The sequence below is a fragment of the Mchenga conophoros genome, linkage group LG13 (assembly GCF_057382185.1).
Source record: "Mchenga conophoros isolate Kocher_MC1m ecotype Shallow Benthic linkage group LG13, M_conophoros_male_GT1.1, whole genome shotgun sequence".
NCBI classification, from domain to species: Eukaryota; Metazoa; Chordata; class Actinopteri; order Cichliformes; family Cichlidae; genus Mchenga; species Mchenga conophoros.
The window spans coordinates 17,936,878-17,950,896 of record NC_140538.1 but is presented as its reverse complement, the minus strand read 5'-3'; the positions used below and the strand labels follow the sequence as shown (position 1 = coordinate 17,950,896).

The 14,019-nt window shown below is 48.1% G+C and overlaps 1 protein-coding gene across 4 annotated transcripts in view; it reads left to right on the top strand.

Annotated features, from left to right (window-relative positions):
- The window catches only part of slit1a (slit homolog 1a (Drosophila)), an 83,934-nt gene that overhangs the window by 58,538 nt on the left and 11,377 nt on the right, over positions 1–14,019 (top strand). For 2 of the 4 annotated variants that reach the window (XM_085296886.1, XM_085296884.1), the window contains exons 11-21: positions 2,606–2,677; positions 2,765–2,836; positions 3,099–3,242; positions 4,173–4,336; positions 5,357–5,380; positions 8,292–8,436; positions 8,590–8,664; positions 8,766–8,909; positions 8,993–9,136; positions 12,886–13,052; positions 13,748–13,880. In XM_085296886.1, coding sequence (XP_085153012.1) covers positions 2,606–2,677; positions 2,765–2,836; positions 3,099–3,242; positions 4,173–4,336; positions 5,357–5,380; positions 8,292–8,436; positions 8,590–8,664; positions 8,766–8,909; positions 8,993–9,136; positions 12,886–13,052; positions 13,748–13,880 — 1,284 coding nt within the window. The remainder of the gene's footprint in view (positions 1–2,605; positions 2,678–2,764; positions 2,837–3,098; positions 3,243–4,172; positions 4,337–5,356; positions 5,381–8,291; positions 8,437–8,589; positions 8,665–8,765; positions 8,910–8,992; positions 9,137–12,885; positions 13,053–13,747; positions 13,881–14,019) is intronic. The other 2 variants (XM_085296887.1, XM_085296885.1) reach the window with 1 other exon arrangement.

Sequence of the window (14,019 nt, the reverse complement as noted above, 5' to 3'; positions counted from 1 at the left end):
TAAGAACAAATTCTTGTTCTCAGACTAGTGGTGGCATGGAAAGCAAGCACTCACATCCTACATGAGCGTAATAACAGCTCTCATTTTTCAGTGCTATATACTGGTATTCCCCTGGTTAGTGTTGTGTCCAGTCTGAGTGTGTGTGTTGTGTGCCTGCGTGGGCAAACTGCAAACCACCGGCTGGGACGATGATGATGAGGGGACAGAGAGTGTGTTGGAATGAGGGCTGAGGCTTCGTTCTCTGAACAGTGACAGGCGGGCAGTTAAACACGGAGTGGTTTTTCACCCGTTGAGCCAGCTGTCCGGCCAACTAGCCAGCACACAACCAGGCAGCCAAACCCATACCTCCAACACCACCAGATCTGACTGACATAGCAGCGGGGAGATGGAGGAAACCGGAGGTCAGGGAGTTTTTCTGTCCTTCTTAAAGGAATTCTCACGGTTTTATCATCCAGCCCCGGGGACAGTTTGAAGTTCAGATGAGGTGAACAGAGAGCAGTAGACAGAGCAAAGCAGCTGCTGTCTTAATGTAGCTCCAAGGTAATCCCCAAAATATTTTATATTTTATACTAAAATTAATTAGTTTTTTTGTTTGAGGCTATACTATATATATTGGAAAAAATGTCAGCAATGACAAACCAGACTATCCGGTGTGTCCAATGTCTATGTTAAACTTGAATAAATCCCTTAAACTAAAAAGGCATTGCATTAACAGTAAGATTAGCAACAAGAAAAGTCATTATGTTTAACTGAATATTGTTACAACCATTTAAAGATATACATAGAAATTAAAGCAGGGGTTTTTGTTGAATTACAAATGCAACAAGTGCATAAAAACTTGAACCTTGTACAGAAATGCAACAAATGAAGCAACTTACATCCTATTCAAGCAACTAATCACTGAAGATTTAATGACAGAGTCATTCTCAAACAAATCAAATGCAGTTCAAAGCGATTCACAAGCACAAGAGACCCTACTCTAAGCTCAGACTTACAGGAAATTAATGGTACTTATATAGTGCTTTTCTACTCATGCACTTTGTACAACATAGCTCATTCAAACAAGCGAATGCGGTATGCATCTCTATAACTATACATTTGTACTCCACTGGACACAGCTTGATCTTCAGTATCTTGCCCAAGGATGCTAAAGATGGGAGAGTGGAGCACCCAACCACCAACCTTGCGATTAGCTGATGACCTGCTCTACCTCCTGAGTTACAGCCATCCCTATTTGTGGCATATTTATCTGATTTTTCTAGAGGTGCCAAACCCAATCTGAACGCCTCAAAAACAGAGACAAAATGTATCTAAATCAGTGGTCTTGATCTATTCTTCTTAACATACATGACCTGCTACTGCTGCTCATTCTGCTTTTAGCAACAACAATGCATGGTCACGTATCTTTGTTGACCCTAGAGGCTCTATTGATTCAGCTGGCTATATAGTCGTAATGGCTAGGCCAGTCCTATGTCCTACACCCTGAGCACACAGTATGCAGACAGCATCTATACATTATGATGAATGTCTCTTCAGATTCATCATATAATCTTAACCGGGCTTTCTGAAAAATGACTCACTCAGAGAGGTTCAATATTTAATTAAGAGGCAAAATCAGCTGAGTAAAAGTTTTTTAAAGGCTATTGTGCACTTGTCTGAGCGTTTGCTATTCGTGGTTTGTGCACCGCTTGTGCTGACCCTGCATGTCCTTTTCTTCCAGTAAATGTCAACCCCACACATTCTCTCTCACCTTGTCCCAGTTTGAATGACCTACACATGAACCATCCCTTTAGACAGGGATGCAGTAAGCGGCCTCACTCACCGCCACATGCGTAAACACGCTAGTGTCTGAGTTTACAGACACACACCAGTGCACATGTTGGCTCCTTTGCTGCGTTTTCATTTCCAGGAAACCTCAGTCCTTTGCAAAAAGACAAATGGCCACTTATTTAACTGTTACCCCCAAATGAGAAAATATCCCTCTTCTTCACCACATGATGATTTCCCTTCAAAGGTATCCAGTCGACTCGAGTTCAGTCCACATACTCCATTAACTCTGTCTCTCCATCTGTCTTTCTCCCTTTCTGTCCCACTGTTCCTCGTTTACTGTTGCATTTATTCACACAGACATGCACGCACATAAACACATAGACACACGGGCTTAGTGGTTATCCTGTGGGGAGAGGCCTGTGGATCCTATTAGCAACAGCTATGTTCAGAGGCAGTCTACCGTATTTCACTTTGGATTTTGGCCCTGCATCACATTTTTTTAATTTTTCTTTCTCTCACACACACACACACATGCACATGCACACATAGCAACGCAGCAGAAGAATGGTTGTTTGCCACTAATAATTAAAGTAAATGTTTTGATTGGCTCCAAGGCTCCCTTGAAGAGACGCACCATTAAATATGGGAGAAAGCTGGAAGTCATCCTCATCCAGCTCGCAGTACGTTTGCTTATATTTGATGCCAGCGAGAAGCAGGGGCCATGCATCCGCCCCACCTTCAAAGGAGTCAGGCTTTTCATAAAAAGAGGAAACTGGCCTTTTTCCCAAATTCTCAAATTCCTTGACTAATTTTAATGTGTTCTTCTCCAACACAGAGATCTGAGCAACAACCAGATCTCAGAGATAGCTCCTGATGCCTTCCAGGGGCTGCGGTCCCTCAACTCCTTGTAAGTAGCCCCGAGCTGAGCTTGTGCATGAGGAGCCAGTGGGCTGTCATATTCTGACTAAAGCGAGTCTGTGTTGTGATTTTGCAGAGTGCTGTATGGAAATAAGATCACCGACCTGCCTAAGGGGGTGTTTGACGGCCTCTATGCATTACAACTTCTGTAAGTGGATTACAAAGACATACACACACACAGACACACACACACACACACAAGACACTCTGAGGGCATATATTCAATACCAGGCACCCTGTACTCCTACTCAGTAAAGAAGTCATAACCTTCAAATAAACTTTGTTCCTATGCATAGTTTTCTAGATGGAATGTATAATGAATGAATACATAAAAAAATTCTGACAAGTTGCTTTTTCCTTCTTCCCTCCCTCCTTTTTTTCTACTTTTCTTTTCTTCCCCCTTCTCTCAGGTTGCTGAATGCCAATAAGATTCACTGCGTTCGTGCCAACGCCTTCCAGGACCTGCAGAATCTCTCGCTGCTATCGCTCTATGACAACAAGATCCAAACCCTCGCCAAGGGCACCTTCACTTCACTACGAGCAATACAGACCCTGTGAGTGAAACACACACACACTGAAACACACACACGCTGCTGTACACGCTCTGACATATGCTGATCCGTTACCATAAAACATGAGCCAACACAGTTGTTTACTTGCAAGTCTGTGTAATAACACAGGAATGGAATCACGAGGTAGAGAGGTGAGTAAATCTATCATCGTCACAAACACCCAGACACACGCACACACACACACACACACACACACACACACACACACACACACACACACACAGCTTCTCCAGCTAGATAGAGATCAAAAGCAGCACATCTACCACACCCAGTCTTTCCACCACTGTTACGGAGACAACACCAATTCATTGAAATTAATGTCTCCTTTTTTCTGTCCTAAGCAACAAGGCAACACAAACACTGCTATCAATACAGACAGCAGACGGGCATCTAAAATATACAGCATAAGGTTTTCTCATTGTCATAGAAACACCTGTTGAGGTTGATAGTGGTGATGATGATGGTGCTATGGCTTGTCTCACCACACATACACACAAACTTAAAACAGCACTGTATTAAAGTGTCTCAAGCTTGTTTTTACACTTGCATTGAAAATACAGGATGGAAGTGCACAATGAGCGTTTCTACCAGTCTCTGGCATCCCCAGACTGGCTACGTAAGCTGGATGCTGCTCGAAGTTAACAACAAAATCAGCTATAGATTGTTTTTCCCGCTACAAAACACTACTCAGAGAGCGCTATTTAGTTCTATTATATGTCTTCCAAAGTGAACAAATGACACAGAAACGGTCTGGTTGGATAATAAATGTGTTTTTCAAGTCTTAATCTTAAATTATTGCTCAGGTATGTGTTTCTGTGGTTCCAGGTGAGAGTCTGTGCCCACACATGAACATCAGTTTTCATGTATTTATTCCCTTTCTTCTTCTGTCTTTTCCTCTCAACTTTTTTCCAGTCACCTGGCCCAGAACCCATTTATTTGCGACTGTAATCTGAAGTGGCTGGCCGACTACCTGCGCACCAACCCGATCGAGACGAGCGGCGCCCGCTGTGCCAGCCCACGGCGGCTCGCAAACAAACGCATCGGGCAAATAAAGAGCAAGAAGTTCCGCTGCTCTGGTAGGCCGGTGGCTCCGTGTCACTCTGCTGAAATTCATCCCTGCTGGTCTTCTCTATTTCTCAGACAGGCTTTGTTGTTTTTATGCCACTTGTCTCACGCTGCTCCTCGCTGACCTTCTGTCTTTCTCTCTGCTGGGAGTGACTTTTATCCCTCCATGATAGCGCATTCAATGAGCGATCAGTCCCGGCAGAAGGTTTTACTTTGCCTATCATTTGCTGTGCTGCTGCTACTCAATCAATATCTGCCCAGATGAACTTGGGGCCAAGGAGAGAGGGATTGTTTGCTTTTTCTCCACTTTCCCTGCATAATACCACATCGTGAGTCTGGTTTCACATTCAAACCGCAGTGAGCTGAGATCACCAGTCCAGGCTGGTGTTAGGGCTTAGAGTTTCTGCCTGTGCCCACCATTCCCCTGCCCTTTGCCAGTCATAGGCTCCCATCCCTACCAGCCGCTGTCTCCTCTTGCTCTCTTCATTGCTCACTACCCACCGGGCTCATGTTTCCTTCATGGCCCCTTATTCTCTCTCTCCTCTTCATGACACTAGCCAGACTCCATCATTCCCACTCCCTCCACTGTGTGCCCACCATTGTGTGTACACACTTTGCTACGCTGTCTGGCATTCTGACCTGCTGAGGTTTCACACTTCTTTATAGACTCATTTGTTTGACTCGATCTGGTGGAGAAGGGAGTCCATGTGTTTTTTCTCTTTGTTTTTACTTTCTTTTTTTTTTTCCTTTTTGACTTTTTCCTTCTTTCTCACCGTCTCCTTCTTTCCCCTCATGTCACCCTTCCTTAGCAACAGCCAAATATTTACCACCTTTTTACATTGTTACTAGTGTCTCCATATTGCCACACAGAGATAGTCCTAGGCTTCTCTGTTTAATTGTCATATACCTTAAATCATGTGTCGTCATATATAAACTTTATATATGACTGATATGAAGCATAGCAGTGCCAAAGCTATGCAGACCAGACTGGTCTCACTGACATCCGTCCCTCTTTCTTTTCTCCATCACAGCCAAAGAGCAGTACGTCATCCCAGGTGAGTGGCTTGTAAACCTTCACCCCTATCATTGTCGTTCTCTTTTCTCTAATTTTCCACCTGCAGCCATCTACCAGCATCACTTTTCCATTGCTTACTATTCATTTAAACAAAGTTCTCCACAAATTAAAGGAAAAAAAATTCAGTTTATTACAGCCCGGGCATTACTTTTGTATATTTGCAATCATTTCTAAAAATGCTATAATTGAGTCAGAAAGAACAGCAAGCATTCAGATGATCATGCTAGATATGAACATGCAGGTTAGCCAAACTCATGTGGAAGTCTTGTAGGAATCAGTGATTTGCCAATTAAAATTATGTAATTAACAGAAAACAATGCCAAATGTTTGGTGTGGGAAATGTCAATTTTTATGAAAAATCTGAATTTGATTTAGCAACATGCTCTGAAATATCAAAATAAGTCAGCACTTATAACTGTGTTGCATCACCTCTTTTGAAAATAGGCAGTAAGCATTTGGCAGTTGGAGACGGCAATCGCTGTCGGTTTAAAAGCAAAACGTTTCCCTCCTCTTTCCCGATCTACTATTTCTGCAGGTTATGGCCTCCTTTGTCATTATTCATAAAGCACATAATGTTTTACTGGTTGATAGATTTGGATAGCAGGGCAGGCAGTGTTGTGCGAAATTTGCTTTGGCATTGTCTTGCTGAAATAAGCAAGGCCTTTCCTTAAGAAGATATTGTCTGGACAACAGTTTTCCCTTCGCTGTTTCAAAAATAACAACCAAAAAAATAAACCTTGGCAATTTTAAAGTGACAAGTAAAATATGCCGTTTGTTGAGATACTTAAGATAAAAGTGCACACGAGAATACCTAATAGCGCCCAAGAGTTACTGCCCCTATGTGTGAATTTTAATGTGATATATATGTGTGAGAGCATCTGTTTCTTCTCAACTTTGTTTCCCTAACAGTCTCAGCAGATAGTCCAAAGGAAATGTGTCTTTGCTTTGGCATTAGCACAGACAGTCAGTCACAGAGAGGGACAGAAAAGGAGGCAGAGGGAGCGAGACAGAGGGGGAAAGAAAGTGTGTCCTTTCTATCAGTAAAAGCTAAAGAAAATAAAGCCCACCAGAGGACTGAGATTCCTATCGGCGGATGTTTCCGGACCTCTTAACAAGAGCACTTCCAAGAAAATAACCGGGAGGAGCAGTGATGTGTGTCAAAGTCTGCGTGTGTGTATGTGCGTGTGCCTTAGTGGGGTTGCATATGCTTGGGTGATTCATTGTCTACGCTTGTATATCTGTGTGTACGTGTGTGGAAATTAATGTGTCTTTGTGTGCTAAGTTGAGATAAAGCTTGCACTGGCTTAGAGAACAAATGGGAGTCCTATATAAGCAGAAAGAAGATCAAAGCGGAAGGTGATTAATAAGAATTTAACCCTCTCCTGACTGATAACAATTAAAGCTTCCACAATGGAAACACACGTCCAAATCACTGATAGCATGGGAATTCAGTAACTTTGATAATGGGGGCCGAGTTGCAGAGATTTATGAGAACTTCTGCAACTCCAGCGATGAGTCACTTTGCACCTCAGAGAGGGAAAAACCTCATCCCTCTGCCCTCTATTTTCTCTGATTTCGTGTAAATCTGCTGACAGTAAAAGTGTCACCACCACGCACTTGTGACGATGACGATGACTCAGGCTCACGAAATCTCCCCTGGCTCCTCTACATCCTCGAGATCAAAGCTCTGTGCTGTATTTTCATTGCTTCCTCCATCGCAGGAAATGCCTTTTCCTGTGTCTGGCCTAGCGAGGGAAAAGTTCCTTAATGACCAGCATTACCGTGTCTGTCTGCACCCTCCGCTCCGCTGAGCCACTGAGAAGTGACACAGCTCCAGAAAAAATGTTTTTTGCACAGGCAACAAGAGGAAGTGGTTTCTGGGAAATTTTTTTTGTCACTGTCCAAAGGTATTCTAATAAAGTCAGCAATGAGGTTTTGGGATTAGGTCTTGTTTGGACAGATTTTTGATATTCAACTGTAGGATTTTGTCCTGGTTGTTTGAGGTTTTCCTGCTCATGACTGTGGTCTGGGTGCCCCGTGCGGTTCCACTGACGTCATCGCTAAACCTCAGGCAGAATGGTGCACTGATGTGAGCATGCAAAAGGGGAATGGGACACAAAACAAAGCTCTAAAACAAATTCCGGCTTTTTCCCTCTAAATGGAACATATACACACATACGCTCTAAATGCACATATAAATGCATACATACACACACACCGGGGCACAATAGACACTCACAGACAAACACACACTGTTCTAAGTAGCTCCCAGTGCTTTTTCATTATTGAGCAGCCATGATGTAACTTGAAGCACACTTTTTGGCACGTAACATCTATTCATAGACAGAGGTGGTGCAGGAAAACGTCCCACATTCCCCTCGCTGCCTCATTCTCGCTCTATCAGGACAAGCGTCTCTCTGCACGTCCGCCCCTCACCTTTCATTTCTCTTTCGTCTTTCTTCTTTTCTTCCTTTTGCATCTGTTTCCTCTCTCTCCTTTCCTTCAAATCCACCTGTCATTTCCTGTGCCTCTCTCATCCTCCTTTCTTCCTTCATTCTCTGTCCCTTGGGTGATCTGCTTCAAGCTGGCTGTCCAAATCCTCTCTCTTTTCACCCCAATGCTCCATCACCTCTCTCTAAAGTAACTCACCCATTCATCTTCTCCTATCAATGGTAGGAGGGTTGCAGGATGCTCTATAGGGCACCTAAGGTACCCTAAAGTAGGGAAGTCTCCTCTTCGGTCACAACAGGACAAACTGCTGACACACAGCTGCTGAGGGGGCGCATGCGTGACTGCGAACATCATGGGATTGAAGGCACTTGTGCTGGTTTGGAAGAATGACTCGTGTTATATGTTGTGCCGTAACAATGTCTATTTTTTCTCCTTTTCAGGCACAGAGGACAGCCATCTGAACAATGCATGTAACAGTGATCCAGTCTGTCCTCCCAAGTGCCGCTGTGAGTCGAATGTTGTGGACTGCTCCAACCTTAAGCTCACCAAAATCCCCGAGCACATACCTGCATCCACCACCGAACTGTAAGCAAACAAGAAAAAAAAGTATTTGAAGAATCTTTTGTGCGCTGAAGTTGTAGACGAATCAAATTTTAAAACTCACAGTGAATATCTAAAGAGAATTTGAATGGATTTTTCCGTCTGAATGATTAAACCTTTCAATCTTATTCCCACTAGCCGCCTTAACAACAATGAGATTACAACTCTAGAAGCAACTGGAGCTTTTAAGAACCTTTCCCAGCTGAAGAAAATGTAAGTAGAAATCCTCTTACCTTTCAGCAGTCACTCTCTAAAGAGTAAGTGCTGCTTTTAATTCTCCGACATGCTTTCTTTCTCCCCCCACAAACACACAGTAACCTCAGCAACAACAAGATCACAGAGATTGAGGATGGGGCATTTGAAGGCGCGTCCTCTGTCAATGAGCTTCACCTCACAGCCAATCAGATGGACTCGGTTCGAAGTGGGATGTTCCGTGGCCTTGAGGGACTGCGAATGTTGTGAGTCACAACCCCATACTTGTCCATATTTGGAAAAGTTTCTGATGTTTTTTTTTATTAATGTGTATTTCTTTTGTCATCAGGATGTTGAGAAACAACAAGATCAGCTGTATCCACAATGACAGCTTCACAGGGCTTCACAACGTCCGTCTGTTGTCTCTGTATGACAACCAGCTGACCACAATCACACCCGGAGCCTTCGACACCCTCCAGACTCTGTCCACTCTGTAAGATCCTGCCACACTCACACGCCTAGCTTTAATTTTAGGTTTTATTGCTCTCACTGTCAGGGCTCGTGTGCGGAGGCGAGGAAGGGATGACCCACATGCAGGACTCGTGGTGCAGAACGAGGTTTATTGAATATGTAGACAACAGATGATAGGATGGATGGCTGGCTGGCTGGACTTAGCGGACTGGTAGACTGGCTGGCTAACTGACTGACTGGACAGAACACATGACAGAAACAACATCATCAATGACCCGACACTGAATGGGTAGAACAGAGGGCTTAAATACACAGACTGGTGATAATGATGATAATGAGGGACCGGTGAGTACACAGCTGAACATAATGAACTAATGATAATGGGAAGAGGATTGAACATAATACACACAGACCAAGGCTAACACAATAAAACAGGAAGTGGAACAGGCAGTAGATAAACAGTGAGTGTGAACTGAAAACACTGGGTCACCGACCCAGGAACCCTGACAGGACCCCCCCCTTCAAAGGCCGGCACCCGACGGCCAAACGAAAAAGAACCAGAACAGGGCGGGCGGAGGGGGCCCCGGACGGAGGGACGGAGGCCACACAGAGACAGTTCGGGTGGGCGGCCACGTGGCCCGAGGCGAGACTGTTCCGGTGGACCGACCGTGCGGAAGGCAACGGCGGTGACGTGGACACAGTTCGGGAGGCCGGCAGTGCGGAAGGCAACGGTGGCCAGTCAGGCGAAGGCGAAGGCGGTCCGGAGGCCACCCAGGCGAAGGCGGTCCGGGGGCCGGCCGCGCGGAAGGCAACGGCGGCCACTCAGGCGAAGGCGGTCCGGAGGCCGGCCGCGCGGAAGGCAACGGCGGCCACTCAGGCGAAGGCGGTCTGGGGGCCGGCCGCGCGGAAGGCAACGGCGGCCACTCAGGCGAAGGCGGTCCGGGGGCCGGCCGCGCGGAAGGCAGCGGCGGCTCTCCAGTTTTAGGCGTGCTGGCCACGGCCCGGTGGGCACAGGACCAGACGAGGCAGGATCAGGCGAAGCACAGGCCGGAGCTGCAGCAGGCGAAATAAAAGCCAAAGTCGAGGCCGGGCCAGACGAGGACGAAGGCTCCGAGGCCGGGCCAGACGAGGACGAAGGCTCCGAGGCCGGGCCAGGCGAGGCAGAGGCAGGGTCTGAGGCCGGGCCAGGCGAGGCAGAGGCAGGGTCTGAGGCCGGGCCAGGCGAGGCAGAGGCAGGGTCTGAGGCCGGACCAGGCGAGGGAGAAGCAGAGCTAGGTGACAGCGAGGCATGAGGCTGGTGCGGTTCCCCTGAACCCCCAGTTGACGAAGAAGGTTGCCGGACGGGCTCCTCGGGCCCTCCAGCCGATGAGGCATGAGGCTGGTGCGGTTCTCCTGAACCCCCAGCTGACGAGGAAGGTTGCCGGACGGGCTCCTCGGGCCCTCCAGCTGACGAGGCATGAGGCTGGTGCGGTTCTCCTGAACCCCCAGCTGACGAGGAAGGTTGCCGGACGGGCTCCTCGGGCCCTCCAGCTGACGAGGCATGAGGCTGGTGCGGTTCTCCTGAACCCCCAGCTGACGAGGAAGGTTGCCGGACAGGCTCCTCGGGCCCTCCAGCTGACGAGGCATGAGGCTGGTGCGGTTCTCCTGAACCCCCAGCTGACGAAGAAGGTTGCCGGACGGGCTCCTCGGGCCCTCCAGCGGACGAGGCATGAGGCTGGTGCGGTTCTCCTGAACCCCCAGCTGACGAGGAAGGTTGCCGGACGGGCTCCTCGGGCCCTCCAGCTGACGAGGCATGAGGCTGGTGCGGTTCTCCTGAACCCCCAGCTGACGAGGAAGGTTGCCGGACGGGCTCCTCGGGCCCTCCAGCGAAAACGGTCTCAGAACCAGTGGGCACTGGAGCCCCTGGCACACACAGGACAGGGCCAGCGGGTGCGGAAACCCCTGGCTGAGGAGTGGCCGGGCCAGCGGGTGCGGAAACCCCTGGCTGAGGAGCGGCCGGGCCAGCGGGTGCGGAAACCCCTGGCTGGGCAGCAGGGTAGCTCACAGCAGGCTCTGGGTACTGAACAGGTTGGTGGACGGGCGACTGGACTACTGGTGGGTGGACGGGCGACTGGACTACTGGTGACTGGACAGGAGGCGACTGGGCTACTGCTGGGTGGACAGGAGGCGACTGGGCTACTGGTGACTGGACAGGAGGCGACTGAGCTACGGGTGACTGGACAGGAGCGGACTGGAGAGCAGGTGAGTGAACTGACGGGGCTGGAAGCTGAACAGCAGGTGAGGCTGACGACGGAGCTGAGGTTGGTGTGGCTAATGGCTGGGCTACAGACTGAGCTAATGAGGGAGATAAAGCTACAGCCTGAGCTAGTAAGGCCGGTGCCTGAGCAGGGGACACTTCAGCCAGCCTAACCAGGGATAAAGCTAGTGCGTGAAAGGCTGGGTCAGGAGGTGGATGAAGTGGTGGACTGATTAGCTCTTCCGTGCCTCCAGAGCGTGAGGGCACTGGCTGGAGAGCCTCAGCTGAGTCTCTAGGGGGGTCAGGCTGGATCCTGGCCGTCCTCAGCCTAGGTGCTGGGACAGGCACGGGAGGTGGCTGGACACCAGTCACCCCCACTCGAGAAACCGAAGCGGGTGTGGCGGTAGACTGGGTCGCAGCTGCCCTCCTCCTGGGAGCTGGCACTGGTGTGGGGGTAGACTGACTGACGGGAGTGGAGATAATGACTGGGTGTGTGATGTTAGCAGGTTTATTGGGGATTGTTCTGGTTTTCCTGCCACCACTATTTACAGTCTTTGGGAGAGCAGAGCAGAACAAATCTTCCCAGTCCACAGAATCTTCCGGGAGGGAAACATCCCACGAATCAGAGATGGGGTTATTGTGCGTTTTGAGTGAATAATCAGATGGTGAGTGCGAAAAACAGTCACTGGAGCTCACCATCGGGAGTGGCTGAAAGTGGTCCGTTTTATGGCGGCGTGTGCGCCGATTTCTCCGGGAGGAGGAAGCGGGCGGGATACACGTCCGAGCCTCTGGCACGGGAGCCTCTGTTGAGCCGAGGTGGAAGACGGAGCCGCTGTGCCGTGGCGAGGTTGAAGGTCCGGTGAATGAGGCAGGTGATGTGTGAGCGTGGAGCGGAGTGGCGAGAGAGGGAGCGGCCGAGGCGCGGCGTGAAACGTCCACTCTCCGCGGCAGATGCTCCGGTGCAGGTGAGGCAGCAGGTGGGGGAACGCGGCGTCTCCGAGGCCCGCCCAGAGCCAAGCGAGTGCCCTCGAAGACGCCTTAAGGTCCGAGTCCGCTGGGTCAAAAGCGTGTCTTCTTGGCACGGGTCGGGTCATTCTGTCAGGGCTCGTGTGCGGAGGCGAGGAAGGGATGACCCACATGCAGGACTCGTGGTGCAGAACGAGGTTTATTGAATATGTAGACAACAGATGATAGGATGGATGGCTGGCTGGACTTAGCGGACTGACTGACTGGACGGAACACACGACAGAAACAACATCATCAATGACCCGACACTGAATGGGTAGAACAGAGGGCTTAAATACACAGACTGGTGATAATGATGATAATGAGGGACCGGTGAGTACACAGCTGAACATAATGAACTAATGATAATGGGAAGAGGATTGAACATAATACACACAGACCAAGGCTAACACAATAAAACAGGAAGTGGAACAGGCAGTAGATAAACAGTGAGTGTGAACTGAAAACACTGGGTCACCGACCCAGGAACCCTGACACTCACAGTCTGTTTTATTCTCACTCTCTCCCAGTAACTTACTGGCCAACTCCTTCAACTGTGACTGTCGGCTGGCCTGGCTAGGTGATTGGCTGAGGAGCAGGAAGATTGTAACAGGTAACCCTCGCTGCCAGCGTCCTGCCTTCCTGAAGGAGATCCCGCTCCAGGATGTGGCTCTGCCTGACTTCCGCTGTGAGGAAGGTAGGCAGCTTTGAGTGCTTTACTTCATGTTATACCACAGCTCCCGTGTAAGTGGAGTTTTTTCCCTCCTTGAAAAGAGAAAAGCATCTTAAATAGGATATGTTAATCCTTCTCTGTGTTTGAAACTAACCTGGGTGTGACTGATGAAGATTTTAACCCATAGTATGTTATAAAGACGAGCTGTTTAAAGTTTCTGAGATAATCTCAAATAATGGCCACTGCTGTGTGAGTCTTTTGTTTACTGAATAGATTGATACTCAGCAGTTCCTAAGCTGCTGATCAATGAAATGCTGAGTGGAGCTATTGAGCTGTTTGCCTTATTGATCAGTCACCCTGTTTGCACCTGAATGATTGTTAGACCTGTCTTCAGGCTTTAGGCAGCTTCCATTCTTTGCCTTTGCTGGTCAATACTACATTAGCGAGTCTCCTTTCTCTTTCTGTCCTTTAATTTTTGTTTTTGTGCTTTTCACATCTTTTACTTCTTCCTTCTTTATTTTCTCAATGCCTTGTCAGGTTTAATTTATTGTGATGCTGTGCTGTCTTTCGGTTTGCTTTCTATTTTTACTCTATCTAAAGTTTGGGGGTTTTTTGGTCAGAAAAAACAGCTATTTTTTTGGCTTGTTTCCATTTACGTCTGCCCTCATGGTCATGTTTTCTTTGTCTTCCTCTCTCATATCTCTCTTCTTTTATCCCAGGCCAAGAGGAGACAAGCTGTGTGCCTCGGCCCCAGTGTCCCAGTGAATGTACATGCTTAGAGACCGTGGTGCGCTGCAGTAACAAGCACCTTCACACACTGCCCAAAGGCATCCCCAGGAATGTGACAGAACTGTGAGTTCTTTGGAATTAATTGCTCCAATTGCATTTATATTTATCTGGTATTATTTTCGCCTCATCTTTCCTTAAAAGCAAGGAAGATCATTAAAAAAAACGTAAAGTGGACTTTATGAGCCTCTAAAAAAGATAAGTG